General features: G+C 55.5%; 1 protein-coding gene across 1 annotated transcript; it reads right to left on the minus strand.

Moving 5' to 3' along the window:
* Positions 1–1798: 1798 nt before the first annotated feature.
* On the minus strand, positions 1799–16634 carry LOC109694131 (taste receptor cell protein 1). The gene is made up of 13 exons (XM_020175889.2): positions 16592–16634; positions 13863–15301; positions 12493–12554; positions 11071–11225; positions 10775–10905; positions 10441–10505; positions 10037–10176; positions 8328–8452; positions 8181–8239; positions 7929–8074; positions 7575–7675; positions 3250–3421; positions 1799–1929 (listed from the first exon to the last, which is right to left on the minus strand). Exons 1-13 carry the CDS (start codon positions 16632–16634, stop codon positions 1799–1801), a joined length of 2769 nt encoding a protein of 922 aa, XP_020031478.2.
* Positions 16635–17382: the final 748 nt, after the last annotated feature.

Raw genomic sequence — 17382 nt, forward strand, 5'->3', positions numbered from 1 at the left:
CCTTCCTGTCCCTTCTCCCTGGCTGGACAGGACCACCATGCTTGGCTGAGGCTGGCAGGAAGATGGGGGTTCTCACTGCTGCCTCCAAGGGGACCCCAACTCTTAAGTGTTGGAGCCACTGTGCGTTCAGAAGTACCTCTCCATCCGGACACTCCATCCCTGTGCTGGAGGGACCCAGGTCCCTAGGATTTCTTGGAATGAGAATATAGGCTCCAGGGAAGGGGGTGCTAAGCCCCCTGGAAAGACCTGCCTGGCAGGGGATCTGTTGATTCTTTCTCTTCTGGTCAAATAAAGACACCAAGAGCCCTTCCTTTTCTCCGACAGGGGTGGTGGAGCCATGTAGGCCCCAGCCCCTCTCCTACCTATAATTTGGAGCCTAAGACTAGGCTTGGCGGCTGCTTCTCAAACCCTATAAACCTCCCAGGCCCAAGCCCCCCTCCTGGAGACAAGCGTTGGTTTGGGCCCTGCAGCACAAACACTGGACTTCAGTTTTTGCTCTCAGAGTGCCCTCAGCAAGGCCTGGTTGCCAGCTGTGTAAGCAGGCCAGAGACCCTGAAGGTGGCCCCTGCTCAAGGAGGCCCCGGTTCTCCAACAGCCCCTGGGCCCCTGCCTTCCTTCTCGTGAGGGTCCGCACTGCTCCTATGTTGGAGAACTGGGGTGGCTTCACCCAGGCTTTTCTGCCACACCTCAGTTTGTTACCCCTTGGCCCTGTAGACACACCAAGACCACAGCTTCCAGAGGCCATGTCTTCCCCACCCCTGCGCACAAACACTGCAAGCCCAGTGGGCAGCAAGGGTCCCCAGCTACTGAAGTACTAAAGAAAAAGACCTCACCGGATCTGTCTGATATTAAGCCCAATGTGGCCTTCCAGACTAGTAGCTATCCCAGGTCCCCAGCCTCTGGCAACCCTGCACCTTCCAGGTCTTGCCAGCTTGGAGACACTGTCTGATTTTGTGAGTGCTGTTTGGCTGGGACGTGGCTTAGACCCCTTCCTGGGAACTGCTGGCCCCATACCCCGGTAGCCTTGTCTCTTCCAGGGTTCTTCAGGGCTGGTGAGGAGATAGCTGATGGCATCCATGTGCACCAGACTCACTTTCAGTCCCAACAGAAGGCCTTGTTCCCTGTGGCCCCAAAGCTTGCCCCTCAGATGTGGCTCTGAGCCTTCAGCTGGGCCCTCTTTCTAGAGGAGGCACTGAGGCTTTCAAAGAAGTCCTTTTGGGACTGGCCTTCTCAGGAGCCTAGTGCCATGGACCTCAGTGGGCACAGCCCAGGCCACTTCTCTGTCACCCCCGGGGGTCTCTATCCCCCAAAGGCCCCTGACTGCTGGGGGATCCATACCCACAGTCACTTTCTTTTTGATGGCTCTCCCTTCTATAGCCTGGACACAAGGCATTGGGCAGAGGTGTAATGACCCCAGGTTTGTCCTCTCAAGCTGAGAGGCTCCGCGGCACCAGGCCCTGGCTCCCAGCTGGGTAGCAGGAGTGTCTCTCAGGTCTCCTGGGCAGAGGGGCTCAGGCCTGGGGTACTGGCACAGTGCATGCCGTTTTCTACCTGGCATCCCACACTGAGACCTAGCTCTTCCCCTGGCTGCTGGGACCGTCAGTCAGTTTCCCTCAGGCTCATGGAGACTAGTCCTGAAGTCACAGCCAGTGGAGAGGAGTGCCCAGCACTTCTGCATACCTTCTAGGTATGCAGAACTTGGGCTGTGAACTTGAGAGACTGGCTCAGGTCTGACCAGAAGGTGGAGCTCCCCATCCCAGAGGCAGGTGTGGTTAAGCAGGCTCCATCCCTCTTTAAGCTAGGGCCCCTCTGTGTTCTCCGTAGCTGCCAGACCCCAAGCCCCACTGATGTCTGGGAGGTCTGTGTCCCAGCCCAACTGTGTCTCCTTCCTCTCAGGGGGGTCCAGCTCCAGTCCTGGGACCAAGGTACCTTCAAATTGGGGACCATGTCTTGAGAGGGTGGACAAGCATGGCCTGACCATGGCCAGGTAGTGTGTTGTGTTAGATTTTTCATCACTGTGATAAAATACCTGAGCAAATCAACTTAAAGGAGCAAAGATTTATTTTGGCTCGCAGTGTCTATTGTGAGCCAATGGCTGGCTCCATTGCTTTGGGCCTGTGATGAGGCAGAACATCATGGTAGCAGGAACATTTGGTAGAGGAGGCTGCTCACCTCCTGGGTGTCAGGAAACAGTGACACAGAGGGACCCAGAACAAGATATAGCTCCCAGTGGCCTCCTTTCTCCAGCTAGGCCTCACCTCTGAATGTTTTCACCACTTCCCGATAATGCCATCAAATTACGAATCCATCAGGGCATTGATCCATTAATTAGGTCAGAGCCGGCATGATCCAATCACTTGTCAGAAGCCAGGAGCTTCATACCCAAACTATAACTGGGGCCCCAGGCCTGACTACCTCAGGCCCCAGGATCCCTCTCCACACCTGCGTTGTGTGCATCACCTATGTAGGAGGAGATCTGGGGTGGGGTGGGTGGAAGGCAGCTGGCTGGGACTCCTGTCTGGTCACCCTCCCTCCTCAAGGAAGTACGCATGACATGACCCTGGTCTTTCCTTCTAGGGTACAGCCCATCTACCTGCTTGTGAGACTTTGCATCTTCTTGTGGCCCATGTGAGAGGCAATTATCCCTGCTCTGTTAATTAGAATGGTTCTGCCATGACCCCAGCTCTTAAGGGCAGAGTCAAGAACAGCCCTTACCAGAGCTGTCATGTCTAGTGGACACCAAGCTGAGGCTTCCCTCTTAGCTACCTTTTCTCAGCCCAGGTGCATGCCATCCTCCATGTCCAGCTGCCTAGAAATCTTTTCTGGTTTGTCATCTTGGCTTCAAGGGGTTGGGAAGACCCTGTCCAGCCTAATCCCCCCACTACATCGCAAGCATCTTCCAGGCTGGGGAGACCTCCCCCTGCCCTGGCCTCCATCCGCTAGTTGGGTTCTTGCCATACTTACTCACTGTGGCCAGAGGTCAGTCTTGGGGGGCAAAGCTGATAAATGTCCAAGGGCAGGTTCTGCCCACCAACTTGGACCTCCTTGGCACCATGGCAACCAGAACGCACCAGTGCATGTAGTATCTCAAGATGGAATAGAAAGGTCTAGACGGGGACCAGACAGTGTAACTCCTGGCCCCCAACTGTCCCATCTGCACACAATCCCTGGCCCAGACTGGGCTTCCAGGACAAGCCAGAGCCCTACTTCCTTTGGGCCCTGCTGTATGCATGATTACCCCCTGCTTACCTAACGTGGCTTCTAGGCCAGAATTGATATCCCAAGAGTCAGGGGGAAGGTTGCCTCGTGTCAGCTGCCGTAGCCATGTAGAGCTCAGGTCCTGGCTCAAGATGGCCGTGTAGTCTAGCTTAAGGTCCTTCCCAACACCCTTCTGGCTTGGGGGCCTGGCAGGAGCCTGGCCCTGGGACACAAAGAGCTGCCCACCACTTTTATGATCCCTCGATCAACTCCCTAATGACCATACAAGCCATCCCAACCCAACTGAACATCTTGAAGGAGCAGGTGCACCCCTCCACCTCCCATGGACTCTGGTCTGGAAGCATGGCATTCCAGCAGCCTCGCCTGGGAGCAGAATTGGAGGATCGGAGGTCCTAATGCCAGGGCCCGTGGGCTGTCCTCCCCATGGGCAGCTCTAGGGTAGGCCTTCTCAACCTGGCCCTTCCCTGTCTGTGACTCCCCCAGGCCCAAACAAAGCAGCTTGCCCAAGATCAGCATACTGGTAGGGCAGAGTGGGACCTTGGCTCTTCCTCACCCAGATGCAGCTTTCTCTCCCTCTGCACTACCAGGTCTACCGGGCAGCTGTGGAAAATGTCACCTATGTGTCTGGTAAGACATGCACCAACTTGGGGTGGGAGCAGTCTCCCAGTCCTGCCTTCCCTGATGCCCCCTTCTCCCATGGAGGAGTAATGGGGTCAGGACTGCATGCATGGTTTAAGCCAGACAGGGTGTTCCTAAGTTCACAGCTGCTCTTGGGCAGGGTGCTGCCTGCCTCTAGAGGTTCTCAGACACCTCTCTCTCCCCTTATGAGATCCCAGGGTGCAGTACATCCTCTTGTCTTGGAGCTTTTTTTTTTTTTTGTGGTACTGAGGTTTGAACTCAGGGCCTTCACCTTGAGCCACTCCACCAACCCTATTTTAGTGAAGGGTTTTTTTGAGATAGGGTCTCGTGGACTATTTTCCCAGGCTGGCTTTGAACCGCAATCCTCCTAAGTAGCTAGGATTACAGGTGTGAGACACCGGTGCCCGGCTTGGACCAATCTTCTTGGCAGATTTGTCTCCAGGACCCTGCCTTTCTGGGTGTCCCAGGCTGAATGTCATCTTGCCCAGACTCTGGGTTGCTCCCCAGGGTCAGCATAGGATCTGACTTAGGTGGATGTTCCCTAGCACAAATGTCACTGGCGTCTCACTTGTTTAAGCTCTTGGCCCTTGAGGTCTCTTTTGGGCATGACACTCTCCTGCCCCATGCTTAGGTGACCACATATGGTCATAGTGTCCTCCCTCCAACCATGCTGACTTCAGGGCAGGGTCTAGGCATCCACAGGTCCCAGGTAGAGCCCCGAGGACAAAGCCAGGCCTGGGCAGACAGTCCTCAGGTGCTGATGACCCTGGGCCAACCTGTGGTGGACTTGTGTGTCCTCACTGTGACTGGTCAGTGAAAATAACCACTCCTCCTCAGTCTGCCGTCCTCAAGGGGCCAGGCCTGGGACCTCCTGTGCCTCCCTGGCTCTTTGCTGGCCATGACTGTCTTGTGTGTTTCCTTGACTGTCCTCAACGAGAGGTGTATAGAGCCACTGGGGAATATCACGTCTCCTGGCCATTGCTAGAGATGTGGCTGGCCCAGTATGTCTAGGGCTGGGATTGGGCTGGTCAGGGGTCATGCTCACTGTTGGGGCCTACATGGACCCCTTCAGTTCTCTCTCTGGTCCTTGGCCTTATGGGTGGCTGTCCCTGCTTGGGGCTTGAGGAGTGGAGGAAGACAGGCCAGTGACCTGCCTCCTGCCTCCTTCCTCCCCAGGAGGACTGGAAGCAGGGGTGCCCCTGTGCTTGTCTCACCTCCCACAGGTGCAACAGGGCTGAGCCTTGACCCTGAACGCCAGGTGCAGATTTGAGGTTTCCAGTGGGTGTCACAGTATAAGCTTCACAGTGCACTCCTGGCCTCCTGCCCCTCAAGGACCCTGGACCGGGGCCTCTCCAAAGGAGGGGCTGCATGCTCTGACCCACGGCTGGAGGAGGAAGAAGCAAAATCCCACTTTTGGGGGTCAGAACCTAGGAACACCCCTGTCATGTGGTGTGGTGGCTGTGAATGTAGCTTTGGAGTCAGACAGGGTTTGGGGTCTCACCCTGTCACTTTGGCCTTGGGCAAGTCCTCTCTCTGTGCCTTGCCTCCCTTTCCCAGCAGTAGGACATGGAGAATTGGTCTCTGTCATGGGTATGACGAGTGCTCAGAGTTCATTGGAACCATCCTAGAGGAGGGACCAGAAGAGCCCTGGGGCGGCACTGCACCTGGCCTGGAGCTGAGGCCCAGGGCCTGGGTGTGAGCCTTGGTTTCTCTGTACCTTTACTTATTCAGCTGGAGAAAGAGGCTGCTCTGTTCCAGGGTTGCCATGATAAGCTGTGTGACACTGCTGGAGGGCCGTGGAGGTGCATCCTGAATACCCCATTCCATTTCCAGGAAAGAGTCACCCATCTGTATGGGGAGCTGGCAAGCTCTGCCCTCAGGCCAGGCCCCTGTGCTGTCCTGCAGCCCCTCTTTCCAAGTGTACCCTCTCTCCTTATGTGTTACATGTAGAAATGTACCACACTGGCACAGGCCACGCTGCCCCATGGGTTCTTAGGCCTGGGGTGTGTGCCACTTCCAGAAGCCTACCGTGTTCAGTGGATATGTTTGAACCCCATTTGTGTACAAGGCTTCAGCTGTATGAGGCTTGAGCCAGCCTGGTTTGTGGAGGGCCTGGAACCCACAGCCTGACAAAGGGAGGGTCTGCCCAAGCTCCTGTGAGAGCGGCTGGAGAGAACACAATGCTCCCTCCTGGGGAGGCATGTGATCAGGAGAGTAGGGTGGCGTATTTCCAGGTCTCCCAGGTGTTGAGATGGGCGAAGGGGCCCTTCAGGGCTGTGAGAGGCTTCCCTGTTCTACAGAAGGCCCCAACGGCTATAACAACCTGATGCCTTGATCGTTCTGCCCACCCTGTTCGGTGTCTTGGTGCTGGCCCCCATCTCTGGCCAAGTGAGTCCATGCTCTGAGCCCCTGGGTCCCTTCTTTGGGCCTGCCAGCTCTCCTGTAGGTAGGGGAACTTTGGGGCAAGGCTCATGTGTTCAAAGCCCCATAACCACCACCTCACTGCACCAATGTGCCTGGGAGCTTTCTGGGTTAAAAGCCTTTTCCTCCCCGGGCTCCAACCTGCCCTCCCCCTCACAGCTGGTTAGTGGTCCCTGGGTCAGCATAGATCCAAGACCTTCTGCCAGGGTTGCTTGCCCGGAAGCCTCCCATGCTCTCTGGCAGATCCTACACCTCATTGCCTCGGAGTCACTGTGTGGCAGCCTGTCCTCCTCTCAGCCACCATCCTCTGAGTGAGCCCTCTAGTCTAGGGTTAACTAGCCATGAAAGTCAGTCCTCCTTTTTTTTTTTCCCCCCCTCTGGGTGGGACTGGGATTTGAACTCAGGGCCTCATGCTTGCTAGGTAGTCACTCTACCATTTGAGCCACTCTGCCCACACTGCTCTAGCTGTTTGCCCTGCAGGGAGGCTCTGGGCCTTGGCCTCATCTCTGAACAAGCTCTTGGAAAGGAGGAAAGGCCATCTGGGGATGGCCCGACTGGCATAGACACGAAAACAGCAGCGTGTGTTTTCCCCAACTTTATGCATTGTGGGGGCAGGTTGGGGAGGGGAGCCTGAGAGTCCAGTCGTTGGGAAGAAGGCTCCTTGCTGTGCCACCTGGGCTGATGCCTTGCCCTTTCTGCTCTGGGCTCCTGGCACAAGGCAGAGGTGCTGGGGCTGTGGCCTCACTCCTTGGGGTTCAGGCACTGTCTGTGGAAGCCCTGGGCAAGGAGAGGGCAGAGGCATGGAGTTCAGATTTTAGTAAAGGGAGGAGCAGCACATGAGGGTACCTGGAGATAGAGAAAAGAATCAAAAGCCAGGAGTCAGGAATGACTGAATGCACCCTACCACCATCTTCTTAGTCCCACCCAGCTCTTGGGAACAGAGGAAAGAGCAGACAAGAGACAAAGGGAAGACCGAGTTGGAGCCTCATCTAGGGCCTGCAGGGAACCCCCCCCCTCACTCCCAACACCATCTCCTCAGGGCCACCAATTGCCTGACTGGGGAGGGGCCTCCATACCTTACAGTGTGCCACCACTCCTGTGGTAGAGCTTTGGTCCCCCAGGCTGGACACTCCAGAGGAGGCCTGCTACTTCAGCACCTGGGACAAGAAGGGTGAGGTTACAGGGCCCTGGCTATAAATCCCACATTTAGGTGGACAGCAGGCACCTGACCCTATGTTTGACTCAAAGGCTTAGACTGCTCCCAGGAAGGAATTCCTGCCTAGCTGGACACTCACCAGGACAAGGATGAGCGTGGCAAGCAGGAGGTTCAAGTTGAGAAACGCGTAGCTGGGGACATGGGCGCCAGGCTGACTAGAAGCTGAGGAGCTAGGGGTACCTGGAGAGCAAGAAGAGAGCAGGAAGGCTGTGGCAACAGTGGGTTCCCATGTAACCCGTGGCCTTATCAGATGAGGCCTAGCCTGCAGACTCCCAGGAGGAGGCAGGGGGAAGAGGCAGAGCAGGCCTGGGCCATGGGGGGCTGTGTGCAGGACGAAGGGAGGGAAGGCAGTGAGCCCAAGGAGGCGGCAGAAGGATGGAAGACACTGGCATTGGAAGGAAGCATGCCAAGGGCAGGAGGGAGAGGCACTGACTGAGTTCTGGGATGAACATCTCTACCCAGAGGCCCTCAGCCTCCCGCAGAAAGGACAACGCCTGGCGCACACGTTCCTGAATGAGGGCCTTTGCTGGCATGGCCCCAAAGAAGGTGGCACCCACTTTGGCGGTCAGTGGTTCCGGCCTGGGAGAAGGACCATCACAGGCTTTAGGGGGCTGGGTGATGTGGAGGCACATGGAGATGTCATCTCTTCCTGCCTCCTGCCCACCACCCAGAGCCAAGGACTTACCAGACCTCCTCCACCACCACTTGGGCAAAATTCTGCAGAGGCCTGAGGACCATGGTCAGCTGGGGTCAGGAGAGGAGGAAAAAGGTCACAGCTGTGCCTCAGCCTGGCCCAACCTCACCCCCTGAACCCCTCTCTCTCCCCCTTCACCAATGTTGTCAGCTGCTGCTGATGCTCCTGGAAATCAGGGCTGGTTTTGTCCTCCAAGGCCTTGGTGAAGGGTTGACCTGGTATCAGGAGCCACATCTCGTACAGCGCCAGGTCAGCCTTCTCCCCTAGAGCCGTGGTAGTAACATCAGCCAGGGGTCCTGTTGCCCAGAGAACCCAGGAACGGGGCTCACGCCCAAGCCCCACTGCTCCCATCCAGTGGTCAGCAAACTCTGTCCAAAGGCCTGTTCCCTGGCTGCCTGCTTTTGCGTGGCCCATGAGCTAAGAATGGCTTTTACTACTTTTTTGTGTATGTGTGTGCGGTACTGGAGCTTGAACTCAGGGCCTTCACCTTGAGCCACTTCACTATCCCACTTTGTGATGGGTTTTTTCAAGATAGGGTCTTGCGAACTATTTGCCTGGGCTAGCTTCGAACTGTGATCCTCCTGAGTAATTAGGATTACAGACATGAGTCACCAGTGCCCAGCTGGCTTTTACATTTTTAAGAGTAGAGTCTTATTAAGTATCCCAGGCGGGACTTAAACTTGTGATCCTCCTGCCTCAGCCTACTGAGTAAAAAGTAGAATTCTTTTATTTTTTTTGGCACTACTGGGGATTGAATTCAGGGCCTTGCACTTGCTCTGCCACTTGAGTCATGACCCCAGTCCTTACATTCTTTGATTTTCAGACAGTGTCTCTTGTTTTTGCCCTGGACCAGTCTTGAACTGTGATCCTTCTACCTCTGCCTCCCGAGTAGCTGTGATCACAGCCAGGCACCACCATGCCAGGTCACACTAGACTATGTCATGATATTAAAGTTATGAGGTTCACATATTTCCATGTCCAAGTTTTACTAGCACCTAGCCAGGCTCACTTGTTGACCTGTCGTTCTCCCTACAAGGGAGGACCTTGATGACGCACAGAGCAGAAAATATTTCCTGCCTGGCCCTTTATATCTGGGGTTTGGCCGGCCCCGTCCTAACCTATCTGATGGAATAATGACACCTGCCCTACTTACTCAGAATCAACAGCAGGACAGACGGAGAGCTTGGTGATCATGTAACCTCAGCTGTTAGGGTTTTTTCTTTTCCTATCCCTGCTCTGGTGGGAGAAGTGTAAGCTGCTGTCCTCCCCTGGAGGGGTCGGGACAGGGGCTTGTAGACACACAACACAGTCCTAGCTGAGGGTGAGTGAAGGCTCCACTATTGGCTAACATGTGTTGTGGGCCCCTGGGATTGGAGATGCACAAGGGCAGGTGCCCCAGGGAGCAGAAGATACGGTGTTTCCAGCCCTGCTGCACTCTGGGGCCGTAGGTACCTGGAAGATGGAGCAGTAACAGCACAAGGGCAGAGCTGGAGGAGGCTGCGGGTGTGGGGAGGCAGCTGGGCTTGGCTCTAACATAGACGTGTACTTTCCATACCGAGGGGCCTCCAGAGCAACTCTAGGCTGTGGCTGCAGGAGTCTGAGTGGTTCTAGTTTGGTTGCTGAACCCTGTCTTTCTAGATGGCACAAGCCTGAGGCTTCCTTGCCACTTTGCTGAGGATGAAGGGACAGTTGACTTGGACTCCATCTTAGTGAGTTGAGCCTAGCTTTCCCCCTTGGCCTCAGCGCATGAGCCCTAATGTTGAAAGTGGCTGTGGCCAATCTCTAGAGGGGACAGTGAAGCCCAGACAGGTAAGACGCTGCTGACCCACTGTCCCAGACTGACTTACCGTTGGCCGTGATGCTGGATTTCTGGAGGGTGGACTCCCTAATGCTGTGAGCCAGGTAGTCAGCCAGGCCTCGGAGGTGGGTAGGGATGGGGTTGTGGAATTTGTATTCCATGTAAACACTCACCCACTGGTTCACATTGCTAGGGGACAGGACAGCACAGAGGTCATAGGCTCTTTGCCACCATATGCTTCTAGAAGTAGGCATTTCCCACAGGTGTAGGGGCTCCCTACCTTCCAGGGCAGAGCTCCAGCTGGAGTATCTGGGATGAAGTCCTCCCCCAGGTGGTCCCCAAACCTATTCCTCCTGTCTATCCTGTCTCTGGCTCAGGGCCAGAGCTGTCACCTTCTTCCCCCAAGAGAAACTGAGCAGGCTGGGTGGGATGGAGGGGCATATGACAACCCACCTGAAGAGAATCAGGGGTCCTTCTTGGGGATGCATCTTATAGAATTCTGACACCAGAGGTGTGACCTGCAGGGAGTCCTGGAGGTCAGGGGGGTCCAGGGACTGCCTCTCCCAAGACCCAGAGTGGTGCAGGGGCAGGCTTGGGACTAGGTGAGGCAGGACCCGAGAGCCTCCCTTGAATAGCCTCCTAACCGGGGGTGTTTGGTAATGGCCAGACCATGTGATCCCCCATGTTGTCAAGCTGGTGCCACCTCCACGGGTACCACGGAGGCCTGCTGTCAAGGGAGGCAGGGTGAGCATTTCAGACCCCAGAAGCAGGCGGAAGGCCACCTCACCAACTGAAGGATCTGCTTTTCCAGTAAGACAAAGGGCTCAGAACCAGGTAGGAAGGTCTGGGGCAGGAAGGGTCTCATGGATGTGAAGCAGATTCTGATGGTCTCCAGGGCCAGGTCGGTCAGGCTGGACCCTGCAGAGCCACAGGTGGGCATTTGGGAGGCCCCAGGAGCCCCCTCTCCCGCTGCAACCTGCTTCAGGGTCAAGGAAGAAGTAGACCCTTCCAGGAAGCCTACCCCATGTTCCCTGTGAGCAGGTGAGGAAGCATGGGGCAGGGGACAGTGGGGATGGGACTCACCGTCAGAGGCGAGGCTGTTCTCAGCCAGGGTCAGGCTCCCCAGCATCCACCTGGAGGCCTTCACTTTGCGGTACAGAATCCAGAGGATGTTGCGGGCAGAGGGGCCAGGCTGGCCCCCGAACACAAGAGAGGCATTCACAGTTGCAGAGCCGGGTCTAAGGGCAGAACCACGTCCTTACTGGGAACCATGTGCGGCAAGGTGGGCCCAGCTAGTGGAGCAGTCAATGTCCTGAGGCAGGGAAGTCTACAGGGGTAGCCACTGGCTGAACAGAAAGGGACCTCCGTCTAGGACTCAAAGCAGGTCAAGTGACCCTCCTGGACTCATGGCCTCCTTGGTAAGATGGGGATGATAGCGCTGTCTTAGAGGATTGTTGTGAGACCTGAATGACACAGCCAGGAGGGCACAGAGCAGGTGCTGTGTGAAAGCAAGCTTTCTGGGACACCCCTACAAGCTGGCTGTCATGGGAACACTGAAACCCACCCAGAGAGAGCCTGGGGCAGGGTTACCCAGCCAGACTGCAGCTGGCCATGAGCTCCTAGGATGCTAGTTCAGGCAATGCTGAGAAAAATACCCTCGGCTACATCACAAGGAGCAGGGGCTCTGGAGAGAGGGAGGAGATAGGTTTGGCGAATTTCTGAAATGTATGGGAATGGACCCTTTGGCCCTGTCTTGTGAAGGTAGCTTGGCCTCTGCAGGGAGCTTTTTGGGAAAGATCTGGAAACAAGCAGAATAATATTTGTTCTTCCCTTGAGCACTTGTTTTGTGCTGTGCCACCCCAAGGGGTGGGGAGATAAAACTTCGGTTCAGGCCCAGGGCAGGAAAGTCATAGAAAGAGACTTCAGTTCATTAAATGGAAAACTTTCCAACCAGCTGGGACCACGGACTGAGAGATAGCAAGCTCTCCATCACTGGGAATGTTCAAAACTAAATTCCTGCACTGGGAGGAAGTTACCAAGAGGCTTCTGGTCCACTGAGCTCATTAAATTGCAGAGCTATTGGCCACTACCAAATCTGGCCTTGGGTTTCCCCCTTCATATTCTTTTCCCTGTGGCTCAGAAACAGAGTCCTGACCCATCTGTTCACATCTATTTACACATCCAGTGCCCCTGTTCCCTTCACAAGCTGCCTGGGGCTTCTGCTGCCCCTGTCTTCCCTCTGGCAATCAGACATGCTTAATGTCACTGTTTAAATCCTGCAGCTGTGACAAGGCATAGAGCAGGCAGAATGTCAGCTGAGGTCCCACAGCATAGCCAGTACGGAGCCAGACATGGGCCTCTGCTCACTGGTCCAGGGCTCTTCCTGGCCCCTAGGGGTGCTTCTGGACATAGGGGAGCAGGCAGGGCTGGGTAGGATGGGATAATGCCCTGCAAAAACACAGATCAGCTGGGGTCAGGGGTTCCCCGAGAACTAGGTGCACTTACCCAAACACCAGGACACCAACGCCCTTGAAGTTGGGGAAGGCCTCCTGATACATGGGCTGGAGCTGAGGACAGACAGGCAGAAGCATGGAGGCCGGCCCTACTCCTTCCTACACAGTCCTCTCCCCCTCTGTCAGCCCTGGCTGGGCCATTGCAGTCATCACCTCACACTGCCAGGCCCTGCCCAAAGCTGCTCCCTACACAGCAGCCACAGAACTGCGGTCACCCTTTGCTGACCTCAAGGTGCTAACACTGTCAGGGCTAGGCCTAATTTTCCCACACTTTCTTTCCCTCTGCTGAAAATTGCTCTCCAGTGCAATCATACTTGGCTTTGTAGCCCAACAGCTGCTGCCTGGCCTGCCACCTGGATCTCTGCTCCCCCCACCCCCATCATCCTCCTTCATGAAGCCCCATCCCTGGGTCCCTCTGCGTCTTCAACGTGCTTCCACCTCAGGGTCCTTATGCACTGTTCCATCTGCCTAGAAAACTCCTCCCTGCTTCACCTGACTACCTTCTCTCTACCCCAGTTAAAATTCCCCTTTCTGCCAGGTGCAGTGGTGCAAGCCAGTAATTTCGGCACTTAGCAGGCTAAGGCAGCAGGATTTTGAGTTCAAGGTCAGCCTGGGCTGGGAATGTGGCTGAATGGTAGAGTACTTGCTTAAAATGCCTAAGTTCCTCGGGGACTATCACCCTGGTGATCTGCATAGCCTGTTGGCACACAGTTTATAATGATCACAGTCCCCTGGATTTGTTTGATCATTCCTTCCGTCTCCCCCAAGGCAGGAGGAGCTCATGGTTGTTCTAGCACTTAGCATGGTGCCTGGTACAATACACACTCTAGGAGTTGTAAGAGGAAATGAATGAGCTAAATGAATGAAGTAATGAGCCAATGGACAGAGACTCAGAGGTGCCCCTGGATGACAGGCAGGAAACAGCACTTCCTGGCCAGGGCACCTCCCCTGTCCATAGTTCCAGATCTGAGGTAGAAATTGTGCCTCACTTTGCCAGGGCCCTGGGTCTCTGATGGAGTTTTGGGCTGAGAAAAGCAAGCTGGCCACACAGTGAGATCCTACTCATGACCAGGAAACGAGGTCTCCCCGTTGGGAAGGTTTTTTCCTCCACATCTACTCCCCACTTCCTGCTAGATCTCCTCAGTTTTCTACTTTCAGGTTCTTCGCTCCATAGGTTCCTTCTCTCGGGAGCACATGGGGTGCTCATACATTCCCTTGACAACCCCAGATCTCCTAGTAAGCTGCCCCAGAGAGCCCACACCCTGGACGGTGAGCATCATCACTGGCCCCAGTGTGCTCAGAAGGAAGGTGGAGAGGGGGCACATTTGTCCATGGACCTTTGTGGGGAGCAGGTGCCCCTACCTGGTGGCGAATGTGCTCACTCAGCAGCCAGCGCTTCAGGGGTGCTGGGCTCTGGAGAGTGGCTGAAAAGGCTTCACTGATGATCTGGAAGGTCACAGAGTGTGTCACATGACCAAGTCCTGGGGTGGAGTAAACTGAGTCCTGGAAAAAGATGTCCTGGCCAGGGTAAGGCAGGGCAGATGACTGGGTAGGGTCAGAACTCCTAGGGACCCTGGGGGAGCCAAAACTAGGTGGGGACAAGGGAAGGCTGGAGGAGTGTTGGAGGGAGAGGATGGCTGTGTGGGCTGGGCTGGCAGGGACAGGCTGGGCCATCCCCTGAAGAGTGGCTGGCTGTGGGACCATCAGGAGTGGCAGAGCAGGGGCAAAGCTGGAGGTGTTGAGGGGCAAGTCTTCGGTTGAGGGTGCAAAGGCAGACATAGCAGGACTAAGAGGGCCCCTGGCTCCAGGAGTGACAGAGGAATTTGGGGTTAGTACTGGGGATGGTGATATTGGTGGTGGTGGGGAAAGTGACAATGACAAAGATATGGGTGGTGGGGGATGTGGGGAGGAGAAGGTTGAGGACAGCTGTGGCGGTGGCTTTGCTGAGGGCAACAACAACACAGTGGCACCACTGGGCCCTGGGCCTGGGCTGGAAGTGTCAGCATCTGTGGATGACCTTGAGTCTACTATGAGGGCCCCAGAGGTCCTGTCCAACCATGATGTCCCTGGAGCTTCAGAGGGCAGGGGCTCTGTGACTGTGGGTATGTTAGCTGTGGATGCAAACGGAAGTCGGTCTGGGCTCCCAAGGCTCCTTGGAGCTAATGTCAGAGGTGTGGAGGTCTCTGGCCTAAAGTGGCCAGGCCTCATTGCAAACCATACGGAGGTGCTAGCATTGGAGGGGTGCCTGCCCAAGACATACCATAACCAGTGGGCAGGTCCAGACATGGACGCAAGAGAGGTGGGGGCAAAGGGGGCTCCAGCTGGCTGCCATGTTTGCCTAGGAGTGACAGTTTTCAGGGTTGCAGAGGCAGGAGCAGGGACTGTCACACACAACCCAGAGGACTTGCTACACTTCTGCCCAGATCCACGCACAGGAGAAGCCGATGATAGTAATATGGCTGCCATCTCCAGAGATCCAGGGGCCAAGGCTGCCTCTGCAGGGCCAGCCACAGGGGACTCTGGCTGAAGCTCAGGGGGTCTGGGGGTCATAGACTTGGTCAGCACTGAGGAGGATGGGGCAGTTGTGGCCCTGCCCGAGGCCCCAGTACTTCCCAAGGGGGCAGACTGTAAGGGGGACTTCAAAAGCACAGCTTCAGGAGCCTCCTGGCCTCTAGCTGCATCCAAGGAAAGGACGCCACCGATGGTCCCTCTCAGGATGCCAGGTGGTAGTGATGGCTTCTTGCTGCTGCCTTGCTGAGCGGAAGGCAGGGGTAGAACCGAAGCAGAGAGCACCAAGGAAGCTGCAAAACAGGTGAGGCCCCAGCCGCTCAGACCTCACCCTCCTGACACCTCCCTCCCTGAGGGGCCTGAGGATACCCAAATCCCAGCCCAGCTCAGCTGCCCAACCCTGAGCTACCCTCACAGATAACCGTCCCTCTCTGATCCTAGACCTCCAGAGATGGGGGACTCCTGTCCCCTGCCCTGGAAGGGACACTGTGAGGACAGAGGGGTCTTAAGAATCTGTCTCTCTGCCTCCCATCTGTAAAAATCAGCTTAGGTTAAGTCTTTTCTGTGAAAGGATTTAATCAGTAACCACTGCTGTTACAGATGTTATGTTAGTCTCACTAACTCACTTCCCATAAGCTTCATGGACTCTGCTTACTCTAAGAAAAGTTTCTATTAAGAACAAAGGATGTTTTTCTTAGCTGGACAAGTTCCTGTTTCTGCTAGATGCCCTGGTTCTAGAACTGATAATCTAAGACAGTTACTGCTTACCTGAACTTTTGAACTTCTCTCCAAAGCCCCTTTCCCTGACCTTTCCCCTTTCCAATTAGCCAACCATGTAGACTATGAACCTGAAACCTGCCTAATCCAGGCAAGGGACAGAATTGCGTTCGAGATAAAACCTGAGCAGACTTTCTACCCAGTGTGCTTGCTTCCCAGACTTCTTTTTGTCCGTTGCACACTCTTCTACAGAAGTAAATTTTACCTTGCCCAGTGACTTCCGAGTTGTGTTGTCTCATTTTCTCTCTCTCTCTCTCTCTCTCTCTCTCTCTCATCATACCAATACCTTAAAGCTATTTCTAACACATCCCAATTCCACCCCACAACAGGGCCCCTCCCCAAGGGAAGTCTTCTGGGCCCCAAGAACTCTGTGGGAGCAGGAGCCTGGGCCCTCAACTGGTCTGTTCAAAGGACCTGGGAGTCCCAGGCTAGCCTGAAGGTGCTGGAAGCACTGTTGATCCCCTATCACAGACAGGGTCACAACCTATCACAGTCTCAGCACTCAGGATGCTTCTTGGGACCTAGATGGAGAGGGGCCTCTGGAGCAAATACCACACCTATCTATAGGTGTACCCTGAGCCCTGGGCAGGGCCTGCCTTGTGCCAGGCTCCACCAAGTCAGTGACCCTGAATGCCTCAGGGAGCCCCAAGCCTGATGGACTGAGGGGCTCTGACCCTACTCTGGCATCCCCCAGGCTGGCTAAGGCCAGACTCACAGGAGGATGAGGAAAGACAGCCCTGATGTGGGAGCCACTGTGCTCCCCTTCCCTGTTAGGTGAGTAGGAAAGGACAGGGTCCCTGACTTACCAGCCAGGAGAATCCCAGCAGTTGGAAACCATTGCTTGTCCATGCTGCAGGCTTCTGCCCAGGCTTCCCAGGCCCCCGTGTCAGGTGGCAAACGTAAAGATGCCCTTTAGGAAAGGACGAGTCAGGCTGGGGTCGTGGCTTAATGCCTAGCTCACGTGAGTTCTTGGGTGTGATTCCCAGGACCACCAAAGAAAGAGAAAAGACCACCAAAGAAAAAGAAAGATTTTTGCCCAGCTGTGAGCACAGTCCTCCAGAGATCTGCCCCTGCAGCCAGGTGCAGGCCCAGCTTCCCTATCACTAAGTGGCCTCCAGCAAAGCCCTTGTTGTATTGGGCTGCAGAATGGGGATGGGATGTGCCTGCCCCACAGCCAGGGAGCTTATGGCCCTGAAACCTATTGAGGGAAGAGTTAAAAGTCCTGTCCAGTCTTCAGATGTGGGTGGGGGACTCTTCTGGGGCAAGGTGGTGGCAACAGTAATGGTGATGGTGGGAGTGTTAGTGGTGGTGGTTTGGGGGTGGCCGTAGTGACGGTGGAAGTTGCAGGCTAGTTGTGAGGACAGTGAGGTGCTAATCATGGTCGTGGTGGGAGATCCTATTTCAAAAGAAAAAACACAAAATAGTCCCCTCCCTGCCAGTGATCCCACCTGTAATGAGGTCAGAGCCCTGCAGTGAACCTGGAGGGGCCCAGGGCTTTGGGTGGTGCCTCCTGTGATGGGAAGATAATGGATACCCTGGAAGGAGGGACCCCTCTGGTAGTAATCAGACCTGGAGAGCACCCAGCCAGATTCCTGCC

This window comes from Castor canadensis, chromosome 19 (genome assembly GCF_047511655.1).
Source record: "Castor canadensis chromosome 19, mCasCan1.hap1v2, whole genome shotgun sequence".
Lineage (NCBI taxonomy): Eukaryota > Metazoa > Chordata > Mammalia > Rodentia > Castoridae > Castor > Castor canadensis.